This window comes from Xenopus laevis, chromosome 3L (assembly GCF_017654675.1).
Source record: "Xenopus laevis strain J_2021 chromosome 3L, Xenopus_laevis_v10.1, whole genome shotgun sequence".
Lineage (NCBI taxonomy): Eukaryota > Metazoa > Chordata > Amphibia > Anura > Pipidae > Xenopus > Xenopus laevis.
The window spans coordinates 10,128,706-10,150,592 of NC_054375.1; the positions used below are offsets into that span (position 1 = coordinate 10,128,706).

Consider the following 21,887-nt stretch of genomic DNA (forward strand, 5'->3'; position numbering starts at 1 on the left):
CCTGGCGGTGAGCACAGGATTTATTACAATTAATAGGCAATTTATATTTGGGCCTCCCTAACAGTGGATGATCCAGAGGAAGGAGAAAAACCCTAGAGTGCTATGGGGGCCAATCTGCACTGAAGGTAAAAATTCCTTCCTGACTCCTAGAAACGGCAGTCGGTTCTACACCCTGGATCATGGCTAGACGCCCCCCGCCCCCTACCTATACACCCCTACCTCCTATTCACCCCTCACCTATACACCCCCCTCAACCTTCTCCTATACACAACCCCCACTCTCCCTCCTATACATAACCCCCCTACTTTCCCTCCTATACACAAACCCCTACTCTCCCTCCTATACACAACCCCCACTCTCCCTTCTGTACATAATCCCCACTCCCCCTCCTATACTCAACCCCCTACTCTCCCTCCTATACTCAACCCCCCACTCTCCCTCCTGTACACAACTCCCACTCTCCTTCCTGTACACAAATCCCTACTCTCCCTCCTGTACATAACCCCCACTCTCCCTCCTGTACATAACCCCCTACTCTCCCTCCTGTACACAACCCCCTACTCTCCCTCCTGTACATAACCCCCTACTCTCCCTCCTGTACACAACCTCCTTCTCTCCCTCCAATACACAACCTCCTAGTTTGCCTCCTGTACATAACCCCCTACTCTCCCTCCTATACATAACCCCCACTCTCCCTCCTGTACACAACCCCCCACTCTCACTCCTATACTCAACCCCCTACTCTCCCTCCTATACATAACCCCCACTCTCCCTCCTGTACACAACCCCCCACTCTCACTCCTATACACAACCCCCACTCTCCCTCCTATACACAACCCCCCACTCTCCCTCCTGTACATAACCCCCTACTCTCCCTCCTGTACATAACCCCCACTCTCCCTCCTGTACATAACAGACAGACACACACAGACATACGCTCTCGGGATAGGTAGGTTGGAAGGAAAGGATTCAGGCCGTGGTGGTGGGTCGGCGGCAGCAGGTGAGTCTTTGGGTGGAATGCTGAAAAGAAAAGATTTAGAAAATGTTAAGATAAGAATAAAGACAAACACTTGTTTCTTTATGATATAAAAGGCTCAGTGTTGCTTTAAGAGCGCACTATTTTTGGGCCTTTGGGGACTGTTTGGGTCTCTCTACACATGGAATGTCAGGGCCTCTTATGAATCTCAGTCTGAGCCTCTGCCATTTATTCTTTTATACTCTTTGATCAGCTGGTGCCAGTCCATTAGCCAGTGGCAACCCATTTCCAAAGGTGGATATCTAAGCCAGATGTCCAGCAGCCCTGTAAGAGTTACCTGCCTCCCCTGTTATTGGCCTACTATACAATCAACACTTTATCTGCAGACTTAGATCCCTGTCAGCAACCTCTTACACCCTAAAGGCAGCCAAACATTGGTCTATGGGGTGCGCCCTCAAAGTGATCAGCCTGCGGGCTCAACAGACAGGGTGTATGACTTCCTTTCTATTGTTCTGATTGAAAATGCTCAGAAGAGCAGGAAGTAAGGTGGAGCTGCATTGGACAACATGAGGTATCTCTAGAAGAAGGGTAATTGTCAGTAAATTGATACATTACCCAAACCCTGCGGAGCCTCTTCATTATGGCCTTCTTGACCCGTTTTCGGAGGGTCGGCCTTTCTACCACCGGAGGATCTTCGAAGGTCTCTTCCACCTCTGGAGCTCGTTCTTTTGCTACTTCCTCTTCTCTTTCCTCCTCCGGTGCTGGAGCTTGTTCTTCCCCAGGGCCTCCCTCTTCTCTCTCCTCCTCCGGTGCAGGAGCTGGTTGTTCCCCAGGGGCTCCCTCCTCTCTCTCCTCCTCCTCAGCAGCAGCAGGAGCTTGCTGTTGTCCAGGAGCTCGCTCTTCTCTCTCCTCCTCTGCAGCAGCAGGACCTTGCTGTTGTCCAGGAGCTCCCTCTTCTCTCTGCTCTTCCTCCTCCACTGCAGGAGCTTGTTCTTCTCCAGGAGCTCCATCTTCTCTCTCCTCCGCAGCAGGAGCTTGTTCTCCAGGAGCTCCCTCTTCTCTCTGCTCTTCCTCCTCTGCTGCAGGAGCTTGTTGTACTCCAGGAGCTCCCTCTTCCTTCTCCTCCTCCACTGCATGAGCTCCTTCCTCCTCTCCCTCAGCTGCAGGACTTGCATTTTGTTCCTCACTAGATTTGAAGGGAAATAAATGTCATTATTGTCATTATTGTAAAGTGGCAGTAAGCGTAATTGAAAGTGTTTAGTGCAAAATACATACCCAGCAGCCTCCTGCAGCTTCTGCTCCCTCTCCCAGAGCGTCATGGCAAGCTGGTGAAGGTGCCATTGGATAGTCTGCGGGTGCAGGGGAGGCACAAGGATAGGAGCAAAGGGGAAAGAAAGGAGACAGTTATGATTATGTCTGTATATGTGCTGCTAATAGTACCTTTATACGCTGAGGGCAGTGAGGGTGTGGGATTCCCATGTGATGGGGGAACTTACATTCTGCAGCCGCAGATACTCGAAATGCTGCCCCCATCTCCAGTGTTCCGATGATGCTTCCTGTGGAAGGAGAGAGTCAATGTTAATAATATAATTATTATAGAGACACACAGTGAATAATAACCTCTCCTATAATAATAATAATAGTGACACTTACAGGAGGCAGCAACTCCTCACTGTAGAGGGCGACACACTCCCTCTCGAGCACTTCCTGTAACATAAAGAAAGTAGCAGCGTTACACAAGAGCTGGCAATCTAATATCATTTATTCTCTATTTATCTAGACATCTATTCTGCATTACATACCAGATAATGGATCAACACCCAGTACTCATAAATGTTGTCTCTGTGCGTCGTCCTCGGGTCGCTGAAATATCGAAGAATAAAGTCCTCTCTGAAAAAGAAAAATATCACTGAGCGTTAATAAAAACATTTTCCAGCCTTATTGCCCTTGCACTTACCCCTGGGGCAATAGCAAATGATTCCCAACATGTAATAAGAGCATTTATGTTTTACTTACAGGACGACGTTCTTGCCATAGTAGACCCGGTAGTGATGTTCTGTGGGAAAAACACATTTATGTTAAATACTGAGCTAAAGGGGGAAAGGAATTCACGTATAATAAAACGTAGGAACTGATAAATAAAATAGGATTTTACCGTAATAAGAGGCAAGGGCCTTAAAGTCGGTGTCTTCCTCCCTGAAGTCCTCCAGGACGACGTACAGCGGCTGTAAGTGAAAGGAAAGAGCATTAGGGACAGAATACTAAATGGCTCTAAATGCTGCTCACAGTCAGTCTGGATCTGAGGAGAATAGAGACAGAAAAGGGTTTCTATGGGGCAAACATTCCAGGAATAAGGATATTTTATTCTGAAAAAAGGAAATAAACGTAGAGGTTGTTTTTCCTGGATGTCAGTTCTACTCGCACAGAGGAAAATGGTATGGCAGCTCCCACCTGTATGTATAAAAGGAAGCAGTGCAGACAGACAGCTGCTTAAGGAGAGCTTATATAGAAGAGTGAAAGGGAAACAGCAGTTCAGATGAGAGAGGATTTATTTTACACTGAGGCATTACCAGGAGAGATGTCTTGATCGTTATCTCCTCCATCGTCGACACCTAAAGGGACAAATGGACACAATCAGGCAAAATGAAGTCACGGTTACAGGGTTTGTTCACCTTTAAATAAACGTTTAGTATGATGTAGAGAGTGATATTCTGAGACAATTTGTACTTGGGTTTCATTTTTTATAATTTGTGTAATTTCTGAGTTATTTAGCTTTTTATTCAGCAGCTATAAAACAACTTATTGAAGACCAATTGAAAAGTTGCTAAGAGTTAGCCATCCTATAACATACTAAAAGTAAAGTTAAAGGCAATTATTTCCTTATGTATATTCCCCTATTTGTATTATTAATGCTGCTGATAGCGATGGATTGGCTTCTTATAAATCCCATATACCGTAACCGTATGGGCTCATATGCACAAAGCCACGTGGGACCCCCCTCAAGTGAATTTAGGGCAGATTTGCTGAAGAAGAAATCATGTGCTGAATCAGTTGAATTTGCAAGATTTACCTCTTCAAGAAGATTCTCCGATGTTAAAAAAATAAATTGGGGGCGGCACAAGGCCGGGGCACCCCAAGGGGGTCTCCCTAAGGAACCCCTGGCTCTCTCTTACACTGTTCAGATGAAGATGGATGTGACTGAACAATGGAGAAGCCAAAAATAAACCCAGGTGTTATCAGGCAGGTGTAACAGCAAAATCACAGTCCAAAAAAAGCAGGAAAAGCTCTGTAGCAATCTGTATAGAAAAGAGAATAAAAAGGCAAGTTAATGAATTTAGTGCTTAATATTTCCTATATAATACAGAGGAAGGCAGAGATCTATTGTCCCCTAAACTTGAGCTTTGTCAGGTCCTGTGCCCTTTTTCTTTATTGTAGTAAAAGTTATTTGTCAAATAACCCCAGAGAGAATATACACTTAACCCAGAGACAACCAACGGACTAAACCAACTGTCAAATCCCTATGGGTAAAGTCACCTCTCTTCTATGGGAACTGCTGTCTGTCCCTCCCACTCATTTACTATCACCCCCTACTGTCCCCATGGCACGTGCCTCTGCTTCCCACCCCTAGTTCCAGACTGGGGGGCACCAACTATCCCTTTTTTCATAAATATAAGGGATATTTGGCAAAAAAAGGCTGAGGGAATATACACTTAACCCAGAGCCAACCAACGGACTAAACCAACTGTCAAATCCCCAGGGAGAAATTATCTCTCTTCTATGGGACCTGCTGTGCCCCCCACTCATTTACTATCACCCCCCTATTGTCCCTTTGGCATGTGCCTCTGCTTCCCACCCCTAGTTCCAGACTGGGGGGCACCAACTATCCCTTTTTTCACTAATATAAGGGATATTTGGCAAAAAAATGTCTTGGAGAGAAAATACACTTAACCCAGAGCCAACCAACGGACTAAACCAACTGTCAAATCCCTATGGGTAAAGTCACCTCTCTTATATAGGAACTGCTGTATGTCCCTCCCACTCATTTACTATCACCCCCTACTGTCCCCATGGCACGTGCCTCTGCTTCCCACCCCTAGTTACAGACTTGGATAAAGGGAACATGTATTTAGCTACAATGTTGGTACATAAGAGCAGGGCTGGGGGCAGATACCAGGGGGCAGAGGGGCAAATCTCTAAGGAGCCTGTCAGTACTGGGAACACAAATTAAGCAGCTTATGGTGAGGTACAGGGGTCCTAAATGTTCCCTTCATTAATAAATGTGAATATTTGCTGACAGTCCTGTATAACTGCCAAATCCTGGTCTGTGTCTCCCAACCAGCACTAAGATTAAAGGCTCCTCCCAAGCACATTTTAGGGGAAAAACCTTCAAATTCACTAAAATCAGTGGGAGGCGCAACACCCACTAGTCTGGGGGGAAAACATTGCCCTAATTCCTGCCTATTGAGTCTGTTGGATCCATTCATTCATCAGCCAGGGTTCCAATCAGTGCTGCTGCTGTTGTTCATAGCACACAAATTATATATACATATATCCAGCACCCGTAGCGGCTATATCCTCTTTGTCTATTAAACTCCCACCAATCCAACTATAATTAGGTCTTTGGGTTCTATAAGTGACAAATAACACTAAGTTTGTATCGTTCATATTATAAGTGAAAAGGTTTGGGAGAGAGAGAGAAAAGTTACATAGAGAGATATACAATGTAGCAAAAATAAATGTTATTTCCATTGTATCGCTAGTTGGGAAGATATATCTATAGCCAAGTAGTGCTAGAAAAGGTTACAGCGTGCATAAATAAACATTACAACACATTCAGGTGGTTATCATTGTAAAAACTATAGTTACATTTGGTTATAACGGCATCTTCCAATATGTGTAAATACCCTGGGTCTTTAAAGGCTGCTCCAACTCAAACTAAGTCCAAATAATGTCCTGCATAATTGTGTGTGGCAAAAGTACCCACCGGATTTACGGAAATTCAAGGCAAAAGTACCCACCGGATTTACGGAAATTCAAGGCAAAGGTACCCACCGGATTTATGGAAATTCAAGGCAAAGGTACCCACCGGATTTATGGAAATTCAAGGCAAAGGTACCCACCGGATTTACGGAAATTCAAGGCAAAGGTACCCACCGGATTTAAGGAAATTCAAAGCAAAGGTACCCACCGGATTTACGGATATTCAAGGCAAAGGTACCCACCGGATTTTACGGAAATTCAAGGCAAAGGTACCCACCGGATTTATGGAAATTCAAGGCAAAGGCACCCACCGGATTTATGGAAATTCAAGGCAAAGGTACCCACCGGATTTACGGAAATTCAAAGCAAAGGTACCCACCAGATTTACGGAAATTCAAAGCAAAGGTATCCACCGGATTTACGGAAATTCAAGGCAAAGGTACCCACTGGATTTACGGAAATTCAAAGCAAAGGTACCCACCGGATTTACGGAAATTCAAGGCAAAGGTACCCACTGGATTTACGGAAATTCAAGGCAAAAGTACCCACCGGATTTACGGAAATTCAAAGCAAAGGTACCCACCAGATTTACTGAAATTCAAGGCAAAGGTACCCACCAGATTTACGGAAATTCAAAGCAAAGGTACCCACCGGATTTACGGAAATTCAAGGCAAAGGTACCCACCGGATTTACTGAAATTCAAGGTTATCATAGCGGGATGTTTAAAAGGTTACAGTCCACTGGCGAGGATTATGTCTGATGCGTGAGGTGACACTTAGAAGTAGAGTGATCAGAAATCATCTGTCAGGGGCCAGGATTGTTTCCGTGGTATATGGTAAATGTGCGGTGTGGACGTTAATTGGAACGAGAAGTCATTGGGCTGGACCTGCTTCCTGAGGGGGCGTATACGTGTCCTCAATGCGGCAATAGTAGAGTGTGTTGTTAGGGCCCAGGAACCTAGCAACCAAGGACGTTGTTAATTGCAGCGCTGCTCCGAATGCTGAGGTCACGGTCCAGGGCTGGTAAGGCACTGTGTCGCTGGTTCTGTTTTCAGAGGGTCAGTGAAACCTGGTAAAGACAAAGGGGGGGGGGCTGGATAAAAGGGGAGGGAATAGAATGGAGAACGGAGGCAGCAAAGAGGGCATGGTGTGGGGTAAAGGCGGAGGGGATGTGGGAGCCAGAGGCTAGCTCTTCTACACATAATCTACTGGAAATAACCAGTTGGGCACTGGAGTTCGAAAAGGGCAGGATGGGACACACTAGGTACAGGTTAAGGTAGACCACCCCAATGTTGAGGGGTACATAAAACAAAGCCTGTCCAAAATGGTGTGTCCACTTAATAGAGCAGGTGTTAAAGTTTTGAGAGGACTGTCAGACATCCGCTATGCGTAAGATATTTAAATCATTCAGTTGTACAACAGATTAAATAATGTAAAATATCGAAAGACTGTTGTGGTTATTTACCCTGTAAGAGTATCCAAACGGTGTATCCAGTTCTGTCTGAAGTAGCTGGCGTTCTCGATCCTCACCACGAGTCGGTGTCGGGATGAAATCGATTATCATGCTCCTTAATGAAGCCAGTGTATGTCTAGTGCTGAAAGAAAAGTGTCACCTGAGCCGTTTAGGAGAGCTGCTCATATTGCTGATCGGTGGTTGGCCATCCTATCTCTGAATGTGGTTATCGTTTGTCCCCACATATACAAGATCTCAGGTTCATTTGATGATATAGATAATGAATTTGGTTGTAACCCTGTGTTTGATTGTAACCGGCCCAAATGTGGGTGGGTGAATAGGGTTGCCACCTGGTTGGTATTTTACTGGCCTGGCCAGTAAAGATGATGCTTGATGCCAATGTTATTAATAGGAAAAAATGGCAAGAACATAGGAAGGCCCGTATTTTTTTCCAGAAAAGGTGGCAACCCTATGGGTGAATGAGGGTCCGTCAGTAATTGTCTGAAGGTGGTACAGTCGGTACACCGGTAGCAGCCTGGTTTAGAGGTGGGAAGCCATGTAGACATCAAGGAGGATTCATAACAATGTTTGGGGTCAGTCTTGACCAGTTGGTCCCTGAGGTCCTTTCTTCTTCTAATGCTTTCCAGATATCAAATGTGGGGGGGGTCACTGACCCCATCTAAAAACAAATGCTCTGTAAGGCTACAAATATATTATTATTCCTCTTTCTATTCAGGCCTCTCCTATTCATATTCTGGTCTCTTAATCAAATCAATGTGTGGTTGCTAGGGTAATTTGGACCCTAGCAACCAGATTATGTAAACTGGAGAGCTGCTGAATAAAAAGCTAAATGACTCTCCCTTTCGCCTCTATTTTATGCACTTAGTATCGTACCTTTGGCAGCAGCTATCAGACTGAACCCTAATATCTCGGGTGTTCCGATCACCTCATTGCTCTTTTTGCAGACAATGTCATCTTAACATTGACTAACCCGATTGTATCATTACCCAATTTGCATGCTTTGATAAGGGATTTTAGCTCTTTTTCTGGATATAAATTGAATCTAGCAAAGTCTGAGGCTTTATCTTTCAATCTTGCCCCAGCAGATGTTCAAGTGTTGAAAGCTAGTTTCAATTATCGCTGGAAGGATGACTATATTACTTATTTGGGCACGCAATCACAAACTACATATGATTCTTTATTTGAGGCCAAATTTAATCCCCTTATCAGTTTCACCAAAAGACAACTTGCAAGGATAGCTGCGAAAGATAGCTGCGATTAAAATGAGTATGAATATAAATACCGGTATCTGGTTGAAACTTTACCGATTATGATCCCCCCCAAAAACGCTGAAAACTATACAAAATCAATTCCATAATTTTATTTGGAACCAAAAGAGCCACCGATTAGCTAGATAGATTTTGACTACATCAATTAGCTATGGAGGTTTAGGGGTACCCAATTTACAAAGGTATTACAAAGCAGCACAATTGAGACAACTATTGGCATGGTCGAAGCAATCTTTACCCACAATATGGGCCTCTATCAAAAGCCTGACTACCCCTGATATATCTATCAATTCATGAATTTGGTTGGACGGCTTTAAAGATAGATCAAGAATCAATCTGCTTCCAACAACTCGGCTGACTCTGAGAATTTGGGATAACTTAAAATACAAACGAGACTTTTTGTCACGTTATTCCCTAAACACAAGCTACTTTTCCCCCGGGCACCAACACTTCATTCTACAAAAGGTGGGGACAGACAGGTCTATTTACAGTAGGTGATCTGCTTAATAACCCTGCTAAAACCCCTCCAACGTTACAGGACTTACGGGAACTAGCGCCACAATCCCTTTTAGTTTAAGATTACATACTTATATGACTAAATGGAATACTGTAACTCAGAATATTTTGTCCCCAGAAGACTGGTCAGGAATTTGGAGCAATGCTCGACGAATGGTTCCATGTGTGAGGCAGAAAGAACATATCTATAAGATTTTAATGTTCTGGTATTATACTCCTGACGGGCTGCATAGGCTATTGCCTGATCATTTGCCATTCTGTTGGAGAGGATGCAGGGAAGTAGGCACGCTTCCACTTGTTTTTTGGGAATGCCCAGTTGTTCGCCCACTGTGGTTGGAGGTTAAAAAAATTTTAGACCAGGTTTTAAGAACTCAGGTACCATTAGAGATATCCACCTTTCTTTTAGGCAAGCCATTCATTGGTATACCAAAACTCGGACAAAAATTAGCTAATCATATACTGACATATACTGGATAGCAATAGCGGCCAAATGGAAAACCCTTGATTGCCCAACCATTCAAGAGATAATCAATAGAGTCAATTCTAATAGAATTTTTGAGGCAAATATAGCTTATTTACATAATTCTACCCCCAACATATGAATACTTGGTCTATTTGGGAACTAAGGGGATTTGTTTCATATACAGTATTACCTCCCTGATTAAGGGGCTACCCTCATAATGTCAAAAAATGTCTTTATAGGTAGGGGCAGAGGAGAGCGCAAGAAGGAGGAAGCCGGAAGCAGATGGAGACAGGAGGAAGCCCAGTGGCAGAACCCCCTCAAGGCCGCTGGCGGTATGGCAGTGCTGCTCCAATCACGTCACGGTGTGTTTGCGTCTGTTCATTCTCACTCTGGCTGCAAACGAAGGCAGCCTGACAAGTGCAGCAACAACAGAAAAATGACGTCACTTCCTGTTTCCAGCAACGGCACTTCCTGCTTTATGGTGGTCAGCGTGTCGCGGATCAGTTTGCAGATCAGGCAGTTGCGGGTCAGGTAGGTAAAAATGTGGGTGTGGGTTACAGGTCCGGGTTTCAAAAATTGTTTCCGCACAGGACTCTACCCCAGGGTGGGGCCACTATATTAAAGAGGTGGTTCACCTTTAAGTTAACTTTTAGTATTTCATAGAATGGGCGATTTTAAGCAACTTTTGGTCTTCGTTATTTATTTTTTTATAGTTTTTTTTTAATATTGCCTTCTTCTGACTCTTTCCAGATTTCAAATGGGGGTCACTGACTCCATCTAAAACCAATGCTCAGTAAGGCTACAAATTATTGTTATTCCTACTTTTTATTACTCGTCTTTCTATTTAGGCTTCTGCCTTTCATATTCCAGTCCCTTATTCAAGTCAATGCATGGTTGCTAGGGTAATTTGAACCCTAGCAACCAGATATTGGAAACTGCAAACTGCGTGAGCTGCTGAATAAAAAGCTATATAACTCAAAAACCACGAATAATGAAAAATGGAAACCAAAATATCATACTAAAAGTTAACTTAAAGGGGTTGTTCACATTTGAGTTACAGTTTATTTTGTTCAGGTAAGTTTTATTGAACATAAGCAAATTTATACATCACATTCAGTAGGATATACGGATGAGCTTGACAACAATATTCCATTACAGGAGACAATAATGATCCAGTTCTAGCTAATATCTACTTATGTCTGGTCACACTATACTTTACCCTGACAGAGTTTATCTTACATATAATCACAGCTCCAGTACCTCTGCGGGGTCCGATTTGGAGTTGCAAGCTGCTACTGCTTGTTTTAGATGTTGGACTTGCTCCGGCAGTGAGTGACATAGATCTTCGACGGAGCTAACCCTTTGCTCCAGGGCTGCTGTCCATTCGCGCACCTTCTGCAAGTCTTACTTTATGATAGAAAATTCGATTTTTATTTTGTTTTTGAGCAGAGCAGGCTGTTGCTGGATTCTTTTGAGGCTCTAATCTCTGCCAGCAAATCGGCCAGTGTTGGTTGCTGAGCTTCCGATGCGTCTTGGCTTTCGCCTTCCCTCGTGTCAGGCCCAGGAGAAACATCTCTGACGCCATTTTGCTTAAGCTGAGGTTCCTGTGCATATTTTTCAAGTTTGGATGCTGCCTCGGAGGCTCGTTTCACCCCTCGGTTTTGCCCTTTCAGAGATCTTAGGGGTATTGCCTCGTCGGCTGCTGCCTCTGGATTCATGTTAGCGCTGTTTTCACAGGATAAATTCAGGGATTTTTAGAACCAAGAGCCGGAGCTCCACTATTCCACGTCCGTTCACATTTAGTTCCAAGCCACGCCCCCTTCTAAATGACTTTTAACACCGGTGCTGGACGGCGCCGGCTTCACTGAACCTCAGAAAAGCTTCCACGTTATTTTTGGGCCAAAACCCACGGCCTTTGGTATCATGACACTATAGAGAAAAGTGATTGTAGAAGAGGATGGGGTTAGAATAAAGGGCACACAAGCAATAAGTATATTTGTAGGGACCCCGATACACACGGAGCACAAACCTCCTGGGTCATTGGCAGGGGTGCTTCACTAATGAGGCAAGTTGAGGCTGTCGTCTCAGGTGGCAGTGCCCCACTAGGTACCAGGGGTGGCAAAAATGCCGCTCCTAGTACTTTAAGAGTCAAATTTCCGGTTTTCAAACTGGGAATTCGGCTCTTCTAGCGCAGAGATCGTAGTTAGGCTCTCTGCACTAGCATACTGGTCCTCTCTGCCGACCTCGTGGACCCCCCTGGACCTCCTCAGGCACAAAAATGTAAGCGCACTGGGAAGGGGGGGCAGCAGCAACTGCTGCCTCAGGCGGCGGAGGGGCCAGGACCGCCCCTGGTCATTGGGAGTGGGAGAAAGGGTGCAGCTGTGGGTGACTCTTCAGCCCGCTCCCCTCTATAGGAGACAATGCAGAACATTCTATTGATTGATGAAGGGATGAGCTGGAACATTTCCAGATAAACAAGGAGAAATTTCACAGTCCGACAGAACAACAAATGGACTCGGCTGACAGCGGGGGGACATGATATGATTTATTAGGCTTTTATTTACTCATCAGATTCTTGATGTCTTGAGTTTTTCTGCAATAAATTCAAGGCAACAAGTGGGTGTGAGACACAGTAACAAGTTGTATTCCTTTAAAAGTTTTTAAAAATGTTTTTTTTTCTCTGCCTAGCCCACTTCTGATGACATCACTTCCCGTTTCCAGCAACGGCACTTCCTGCTTTATGGTGGTCAGCGAGTCGCGGATCAGTTTGCAGATCAGGCAGTTGCGGGTCAGGTAGGTAAAAATGTGGGTGTGGGTGCGGGTACTCTACCGTAAGGTGGGGCCTTCATATTAAAGTGGTGGTTCACCTTCAAGTTAACGTTTAGTAGGTTATAGAACAAACAATTCTAAGCAACTTTTCAATTGGTCTTCATTATTTATTTTTAATTTTTTTTTTTATTGCTTGCCTTCTTCTTCTGATGCTTTCCAGATATCAAATGGAAACTGGAAAGAATCAGAAAAAAGGCAGCTAATAATAATAATAAAAAAAAAACAATAAAAAATAAATAATGAAGACCAATTGAAAAGTTGCGTAGAATTTGCCATTCTATAACTGCTGTTGCCAAAATGGCCCTGTAATGTGTATGTTAGATAAGTGCAGGGAGATTCTCATGGCTAATCCCTTGTAAGTATCATTAAGCTTAGGCTGCCTATGTTGTAGTGCCAGGGGCAGTGTCGGACTGGGCTGGCGGAACAAAGAGAAAAAACCCGGTGGGCCCCAGATCCGCACCTTTTTCCTGCAGTGACTGCCCGACGAAGGGCAAAAACAGTTGCGCACCTTCTTCCTGTATTGCCCGCAGCGCAGTGTGCCGGCTCAGAAAGGGAGGGCGGAGGGGGGCCCTCAGACAGCAGCCCCGGGCCCCCCAGTCCAACCGGGGCTAGGGCGGCAAGATGTTTAGGGGTGGCAAGCCGGAGCCACTAACATCTATATAACTGTCAGTAAAAGCCCCAAAAGGAAAAACAGTATGAATAACGTATTCCTTGTAGCGTGCGCAATGATGTCATCACGTGACTGCACATGCGCACACAATGGCGCAGCGTCACTCTGCATGCGGGCCGCGGCCGTGCAGTTGGCATCTGTAAGAGTGGAGTGAGCGAGCCACGGATCTGTGCACAGCACGCACAGGATCATTCTCAACTCTGCAGGTTGATCAAACAATGTTTGGCCTTGGGCTGTTAAGGACCTGAGTAGCAGTGCTGTTCATTTTGCTTTTTCATCTATGATACGGTGCATGCTTTATGGCAACATTCAGCACAGCAACAGAGGCCACATCAGGCACAAGACTATAAAGGAATATTGTTTGTTCACTGGTATTACCATACATTGCTGTGCTCAGCTCCTTATTGCATTTCACTTAGTATGTACATAAGCTATAGCAGGTTCAGATTTGGCAATAGCAATAGATTTATACTTAAAATTCAAGCATTCGCTACTTCTAATTCTGGTATAACATTAATTACCCCCTAAGGGTCAGGCCACACTGGGTGTTTTGGGGAGATTTGGTCGCATGGCGACTAATCACCTCGTTTTTGCGGCAACCAATCTTCCCTCACTCTGCGCCAGCTAAAATGAAAAAACTCCGGCACTAATCATACGCGGCGATTCGCTTGCTGAAGTTTCCTTGTGAGGCTACTTCGGGCGTATTTGGAAAACGAACCGCCGCGTGTGATTAGCGCCAGCGTTTTTTCATTTTAAGCAGGCGCAGAGTAAGGGAAGGCATTTGGGGAGATTGGTCGCCATGTAAGAGGTTGCTGACAGGGATCTAAGTCTGCAGATAAAGTGTTGATTGTATAGTAGGCCAATAACAGGGGAGGCAGGTAACTCTTACAGGGCTGCTGGACATCTGGCTTAGATATCCACCTTTGGAAATGGGTTGCCACTGGGTAATGAACTGGCACCAGCTGATCAAAGAGTATAAAAGAATAAATGGCACAGGCTCAGACTGAGATTCATAAGAGGCCCTGGCATTCCATGTGTAGAGAGACCCAAACAGTCCCCACAGGCCCAACAAATAGTGCGCTCTTAAAGCAACACCGAGCCTTTAATATCATAAAGAAACAAGTGTTTGTCTTTATTCTTATCTTAACATTTTCTAAATCTTTTCTTTTCAGCATTCCACCCAAAGACTCACCTGCTGCCACCGACCCACCACCACGGCCTGAATCCTTTCCTTCCAACCTACCTATCCCGAGAGCGTATGTCTGTGTGTGTCTGTCTGTTATGTACAGGAGGGAGAGTAGGGGTTGTGTAGAGGAGGGAGAGTAGGGGGTTGTGTATAGGAGGGAGAGTAGGGGGTTGTGTATAGGAGGGAGAGTAGGGGGTTGTGTATAGGAGGGAGAGTAGGGGGTTATGTACAGGAGGGAGAGTAGGGGTTGTGTATAGGAGGGAGAGTAGGGGGTTGTGTACAGGAGGGAGAGTAGGGGGTTGTGTACAGGAGGGAGAGTAAGGGGTTGTGTATAGGAGGGAGAGTAGGGGGTTGTGTATAGGAGGGAGAGTGGGGGGTTGTGTACAGGAGGGAGAGTGGGGGGTTGTGTACAGGAGGGACAGTGGGGGGTTGTGTACAGGAAGAAGAGTGGGGGTTATGTACAGGAGGGAGAGTAGGGGGTTGTGTACAGGAGGGAGAGAAGGGGGTTATGTACAGGAGGGAGAGTGGGGGGTTGTATAAAGGAGGGAGAGTGGGGGTTGTGTACAGGAGAGACAGTAGGAGGTTGTGTATAGGAGGGAGATTAGGGGGTTGTGTATAGGAGGGAGAGTTGGGGGTTATGTACAGGAGGGAGAGTGGGGGTTATGTATAGGAGGGAGAGTTGGGGGTTATGTACAGGAGGGAGAGTAGGGGGTTGTGTACAGGAGGGAGAGTGGGGGTTATGTACAGGAGGGAGAGTAGGGGGTTATGTACAGGAGGGAGAGTGGGGGTTATGTATAGGAGGGAGAGTAGGGGGTTGTGTACAGGAGGGAGAGTAGGGGGTTGAGTATAGGAGGGAGAGTAGGGGTTAAGTACAGGAGGAAGAGTAGGGGGTTGCGTATAGGAGGGAGAGTGGGGGTTATGTACAGGAGTGAGAGTGGGGGTTATGCACAGGAGGGAGAGTAGGGGGTTGTGTACAGCAGGGAGAGTAGGGGGTTGAGTATAGGAGGGAGAGTAGGGGGTTGAGTATAGGAGGGGGAGTAGGGGGTTGTGTATAGAAGGGAGAGTAGGGGGTTGTGTACAGGACGGTGAGTAGAGGGTTGTGTACAAGAGGGAGAGTAGGGGGTTATGTAAAGGAGGGAGAGTAGGGGGTTGTGTATAGGAGAAGGTTGAGGGGGTGTATAGGTGAGGGGTGAATAGGAGGTGGGGGTGTATAGGTAGGGGGCGGGGGGGTCTAGCCATGATCCAGGGTGTAGAACCGACTGCCGTTTCTAGGAGTCAGGAAGGAATTTTTACCTTCAGTGCAGATTGGCCCCCATAGCACTCTAGGGTTTTTCTCCTTCCTCTGGATCATCCACTGTTAGGGAGGCCCAAATATAAATTGCCTATTAATTGTAATAAATCCTGTGCTCACCGCCAGGTTTCTCCATAAATATGTCTCTGTGTTTTTCTTTAATCCCTATGGTGAATATTGAGTGAGGGGCTCCTGTGCCTCGTTCTACTAAAGATGACTGAGCGGTTGTGTGAGGGTAAAACTGGGTGGTGGTGCTGATACAGGGGTTTAGTTGAAGAAGGGAATGGGTTAATATCTCTGCAGGGTTAATTGATTAATATGTACATGACGGGGCTGAAAGACATAGGGACACATACTGATCTCTAATGATTGGAGGGAACTAGAATATTGCTTTACTCCATAGGCCACAATGTAACAGCATTTCCATTCAAGTCCAAGGCCCCTTTCTTAACACTGGAATTCCATCCACTTCCCACCAGCCTATTGTCACTATACCAGACATTTAGTATATGAAGGAGCTTGATATTGGCCAATGACTAAGCTGGATTTGTTTTTTGGGTACACTTTCTCCAGGTTATGAGACGTCCTTTTGGGTTGGGGGGTTCCTGCTAAAGCGATTGAGTTAAAAACATTGGTGGCCTGGGGCCCTAAGAGTTAAAAACATTGGTGACCTGGGGCACTAAGAGTTAAAAACATTGGTGGCCTGGGGCCCTAAGAATTAAAAACATTGGTGGCCTGGGGCCCTAAGAGTTAAAAACATTGGTGGCCTGGGGCCCTAAGAGTTAACAACATTGTGGCCTGGGGCCCTAAGAGTTAAAAACATTGGTGGCCTGGGGCCCTAAGAGTTAAAAACATTGGTGGCCTGGGGCCCTAAGAGTTAAAAACATTGGTGGCCTGGGGCCCTAAGAGTTAAAAACATTGGTGGCCTGGGGTCCTAAGAGTTAAAAACATTGGTGGCCTGGGGCCCTAAGAGTTGTAAGTGGAACTGAGATAACCCCTCGGAAGTTCATGCAAATCACCTGGTTTTCCACTTGTCCATTAAAGGGGTTGTTCAGCTTTCAGTAGGTTATAGAATGGTGAATTCTATGCAACTTTTCAATTGGTCTTCATTATTTACTTTTTATTGTTTTTCATTTACCTTTTTTTCTGATTCTTCAGAATTTTCAAATGGGGGTCACTGACCCCATCTAAAAACAAGTGCTCAGTAAAGCTACAAATTATCTATTATTGCTCTTTTTGTATTACTCCTCTTTGTATTGAGGTCTCTCCTATTCATATTCCAGTCTCTTATTCAAATAAATGAATGGTTGCTAGGGTAATTTGGAGCCGAGCAATCCGATATTGGAAACTGCAAACTGGAGAGCTGCTGAATAAAAAGCTAAATAACTCAAAAACCACAAATAAAAACCAATGGCAAATTGTCTCAGAATATCCCTCTCTATATCATACTAACAGTTATCTCAAAGGTGAACAACCCCTTTAAGTTAACTTTTAGTATGATATATTGGTTTTCACTTTTTATTATTTGTGGTTTTAGAGTCATTTAGATTTTTATTCAGCAGCTCTACAGTTTGCAGTTTCCACAATCTGGTTGCTAGGTTCCAAATTACCCTAGCAACCACGCATTGATTTGATTAAGAGACCGGAATATGAAAGGCCTGAATAGAAAGAGGAGTAATAAAAAGTAGCAATAACAATACATTTGTAGCCTTACTGAGAATTTTTTTTACATGGGGTCAATGACCCCCCATTTGATATCTGGAAAGCATCAGAAGAAGAAGAAATAATGAAGACTAATTGAAAAGTTGCTTAGAATTGTTTGTTCTATAACATACTAAACGTTAACTTGAAGTATTAACTTTAATATGAAGGCCCCACCTTACGGTAGAGTACCCGCACCCACACCCACATTTTTACCTACCTGACCCGCAACTGCCTGATCTGCAAACTGATCCGCGACTCGCTGACCACCATAAAGCAGGAAGTGCCGTTGCTGGAAACGGGAAGTGACGTCATCAGAAGTGGGCTAGGCAGGAAAAAAACATTTTTAAAGGAATAAAACTTGCTAAGATCCAGAACTTGACCTGCAAACCCTCAGATCCCCAAACTGCATCTGAAAGTCCTTCCTACAACCTACAGGTTCACTGCTTTTTTGGGAGTACCCAACACCCTGCAGGGCTCTACCCTGGGGTACTCAAACTCTAAAGGTGGCCATACACGGGCCGATAAAAGCTGCCGACAGCTTATTGACCTGTGTATGGGGCCCCCCGACGGGCTTCACCGATCGAGATCTTCTCAATCAGATGGGACGAAAAAATCCCATCGGATCGCGGCCGCATCTATTCGTTGATGGGGTCCCGCGATCCGACCGCCCATTGCTATTCGTTAGGATCCGATCGTTGGGCCCTAGGGCCCATGATCGGATCAGCCAGATATTGCCCACCTCAAGGTGACATCGCCATACGAGCGGATCTCTCAGTGTATGGCCACCTTTAGGAATGCCCTGCCTGGGGGCACAGGGAAAATGGCACCAATCAGCTCTCCAACACTTGGATGCTCCATTGGGGTAACAGATTAGGAGACTGGTATATTTTTTTTTTTTTACCAATTTGAATATTCTGTCCTTTAAAAAAGATCAGGGCAGATAGACTAAAATTTAAAAAAGATCCCTCGCCCTCCTGTTATCCCAACAAAGGGGCCTCGTAAGCCCTAATGGAGGAGCGGCTGTGATTGAGTGGCATTGCACCCCTGGCCAGGGTCGGACTGGGGGGCCCGGGGCTGCTGTCTGAGGGCCCCCCTCCGTCCTCCCTTTCTGAGCCGGCACACTGCGCTGCGGGCAATACAGGAAGAAGGTGCGCAACTGTTTTTGCCCTTCGTCGGGCAGTCACTGCAGGAAAAAGTTGTGGGGCCCAATGGATTTTTTCCCGGTGTCCCGCCGGCCCAGTCCGACACTGCCCCTGGCACTACAACATAGGCAGCCTAAGCTTAATGATAAAATTACAATGGGTTAAAAAAACGCACTAAATCCAAATCTAATAACAATGAGCAGCACCAGAGTCAAGAGGGAGGAGCCACTTGTCCACGTGTCAGTCAGAGATCAAAAGGAGGTGCGCTGAACCAATAAGCGGATGTACAAATTGCTATAAGAAGAAAAGGCTGATAGTGTATTACACCTTTATACAGCGGTTAATATTGCACATCAGATCTACTCACACTTAGATGCCCATGTGTTTGCCTTTTATATGAGAGCAGGGCTCGTCTTCCGTCTGTCCCCAGCGCTCACTGTACCTGTTGCTTTAAACTGAGGAGAGTGAAGTACCGTCAGGAATTGAAGAATCGTCTGCGGGTAATTGCACTTAGCGACTCTCACATGCAGTCGGCCCTTAATGAATTATACGCGCAGTCCTGATTGGTAGTAGCGATCGTCTCTTGTTGCCGGTTGTACATGTCGCTGCCTGTTGCCAAGGGGAATCCTTTGCTGTAATGTCGGTTTGCGGGAGACAATCTTTTATTTTTAGCACACGGGAGTTGCGCTGATAGATGTCGGGTTTTCTTTGGATCCTTCACCGGAGCCTCTCGGTACTTCCAGTTGTCGCCGTTTTTTCCTCGTGGTGTTTGTACAAACGGCTTCTATTTTCCTTCAGTTTAATATCGAGATGACTTCTTTAGGGGGTCGCACATAACAAGAAATTAGGATCGCAGCTTTATCTTGCTGAAATGGTTAATTTATTAAATATTTTAAAATGAACAAACATTAGCCCAACGCGTTTCGTATCTCAGATACTTCCTCAGGGGCAGATTACCCAGACTAGACTGCAAAGCTATTTATCGAGTCCGTGGGTGGCTCCATCAATTATTACAAATAATCGTCTTCATTCATAAACTCATGAAACGATTTTACAGTAAATTACATTTAAAACAAGTGGAAATTAAAAGTCACAGTATCATAAAATTCTATCAATCATTTAAAGTTTAATGATACTTACAAGGGATTAACCATGAGAATCTCCTTGCACTTATCTAACATACACATTACAGGGCCAATTTGGCCGCAGCAGTTCTAGGGGGGCACAAATTGGACGTAACTTTTAGTAGGTTATAGAATGGCCAATTCTGCACAACTTTTCAACTGGTCTTCATTATTTACTTTTTATTGTTTTTTAATTTACCTTTTTTTCTAATTTAGTTTTCAAATGGGGGTCACTGACCCCATCTAAAAACAAATGCTCCGTAAAGCTACAAATGATCTATTATTGCTCTTTTTTTATTACTTCTTTCTATTCAGCCCCTCCCCTATTCATATCCCAGTCTCTTATTCAAATAAGCCAATGGTTGCTAGGGTAATTTGGACCCTTGCAACCAGATTTTGGAAATTGCAAACTGGAGAGCTGCTGAATAAAAAGCTGCTGAACAACTTAAAAAACACAAATAAAAAATTGAAAACCAATGGCAAATTGTCTCAGAATATCCCTCTCTACATCATACATAACAGTTAACTCAAAGGTGAACAACCCCTTTAAGTTAACTTTTAGTTGGATATATTGGTTTTCACTTTTTATTTGTGGTTTTTGAGTCATTTAGCTTTTTATTCAGCAGCTCTCCAGTTTGCAGTTTCCACAATCTGGTTACTAGGGTCCAAATTACCCTAGCAACCATACATTGATTTGATTAAGAGACTGGAATATGAATAGGAGAGACTGGATAGAAAGAGGAGTAATAAAAAGTAGCGATAACAATAAATTTGTATCTTTACTGAGCATTTGTTTTTAGATGGGGCACCCCATTTGATATCTGGAAAGCATCAAAAGAAGAAGGCAAATAATAAAAAAAAAATTAAAAAAGAAATAATGAAGACCAATTACAAAGTTGCTTAGAATTGTTTGTTCTATAACATAATAAACGTTAACTTGAAGGTGAACCACCACTTTAATATGAAGGCCCCACCTTACGGTAGAGTAACCCCACCCACACCCACATTTTTACCTACCTGACCCACAACTGCCTGATCTGCAAACTGATCCGCGACTCGCTGACCACCATAAAGCAGGAAGTGCCGTTGCTGGAAACGGGAAGTGACGTCATCAGAAGTGGGCTAGGCAGAAAAAAAAACATTTTTAAAAACTTTTAAAGGAATAAAACCCACTAGTTGCCTTGAATTTATTGCAGAAAAACTCAAGACATCAAGAGTCTGATGAGTAAATAAAAGCCTAATAAATCATATCATGTCCCCCCGCTGTCAGCCGAGTCCATTTGTTGTTCTGTCGGGCTGTGAAATGTCTCCTTGTTTATCTGGAAATGTTCCAGCTCATCCCTTCATCAATCAATAGAATGTTCTGCATTGTCTCCTATAGAGGGGAGCGGGCTGAAGAGTCACCCACAGCTGCACCCTTTCTCCCACTCCCAATGACCCAGGAGGTTTGTGCTCCGTGTGTATCGGGGTCCCTACAAATATACTTATTGCTTGTGTGCCCTTTATTCTAACCCCATCCTCTTCTACAATCACTTTTCTCTATAATGTCACGATACCAAAGGCGGTGGGTTCTGGCCCAAAAATAACGTGGAAGCTTTTCTGAGGTTCAGTGAAGCCGGCGCCGTCCAGCACCGGTGTAAATGTAAAAAGTAATTAAGAAGGGGGTGTGGCTTGGAACTAAATGTGAACAGACGTGGAGTAGTGTAGCTCCGGCACTTGGTTCTAAAAATCCCTGAATTTATCCTGTGAAAACAGCGCTAACACGAATCCAGAGGCAGCAGCCGACAAGGCAAGATCTCTAATGGGGCAAAACCGAGGGGTGAAATGAGCCTCCGAGGCGGCATCCAAACTTGATAAATTTGCACAGGAACCTCAGCTTGAGCAAAATGGCGTCAGAGATCTTTCTTCTGGGCCTGACATGAGGGAAGGCGAAAGCCAAGACGCAATGGAAGCTCAGCAACCAACACTGGCCGATTTGCTGGCAGAGATTAGAGCCTCAAAAGAATCTAGAAACAGCCTGCTCTGCTCAAAAACAAAATAAAAATCAAACTTTCTATCATAAAGCAAAACTTGCAGAAGGTGCGCTTATGGACAGCAGCCCTCGAGCAAAGGGTTAGCTCCGTCGAATACTAATACATAAAAGTGTACCCTTTAGATTTGAATCCATCAAAACAGACAAAAAGGGCAGATACATCTTTATACATGGCTTCCTCCAATCTCAAGAGGTGGTGCTTGCCTCTATATATGTACCTCCCCCTTACACA

General features: G+C 44.8%; 3 protein-coding genes across 5 annotated transcripts in view; 2 read left to right on the forward strand and 1 right to left on the reverse strand.

Moving 5' to 3' along the window:
- LOC121393056 overlaps nucleotides 1–21,887 on the forward strand; it is a 1,743,327-nt gene that overhangs the window by 676,338 nt on the left and 1,045,102 nt on the right. The window lies entirely within an intron of this gene.
- Nucleotides 1–21,887, forward strand: part of LOC121400993 — an 840,200-nt gene that overhangs the window by 489,622 nt on the left and 328,691 nt on the right. The window lies entirely within an intron of this gene.
- Nucleotides 841–4,456, reverse strand: LOC121400982 (caldesmon-like). The gene is made up of 10 exons (XM_041585349.1): nucleotides 4,047–4,456; nucleotides 3,547–3,588; nucleotides 3,132–3,201; nucleotides 2,993–3,032; nucleotides 2,779–2,866; nucleotides 2,630–2,683; nucleotides 2,473–2,532; nucleotides 2,252–2,325; nucleotides 1,592–2,162; nucleotides 841–1,020 (listed from the first exon to the last, which is right to left on the reverse strand). Exons 2-10 carry the CDS (start codon nucleotides 3,577–3,579, stop codon nucleotides 970–972), a joined length of 1,041 nt encoding a protein of 346 aa, XP_041441283.1. The 5' UTR covers nucleotides 3,580–3,588; nucleotides 4,047–4,456; the 3' UTR covers nucleotides 841–969.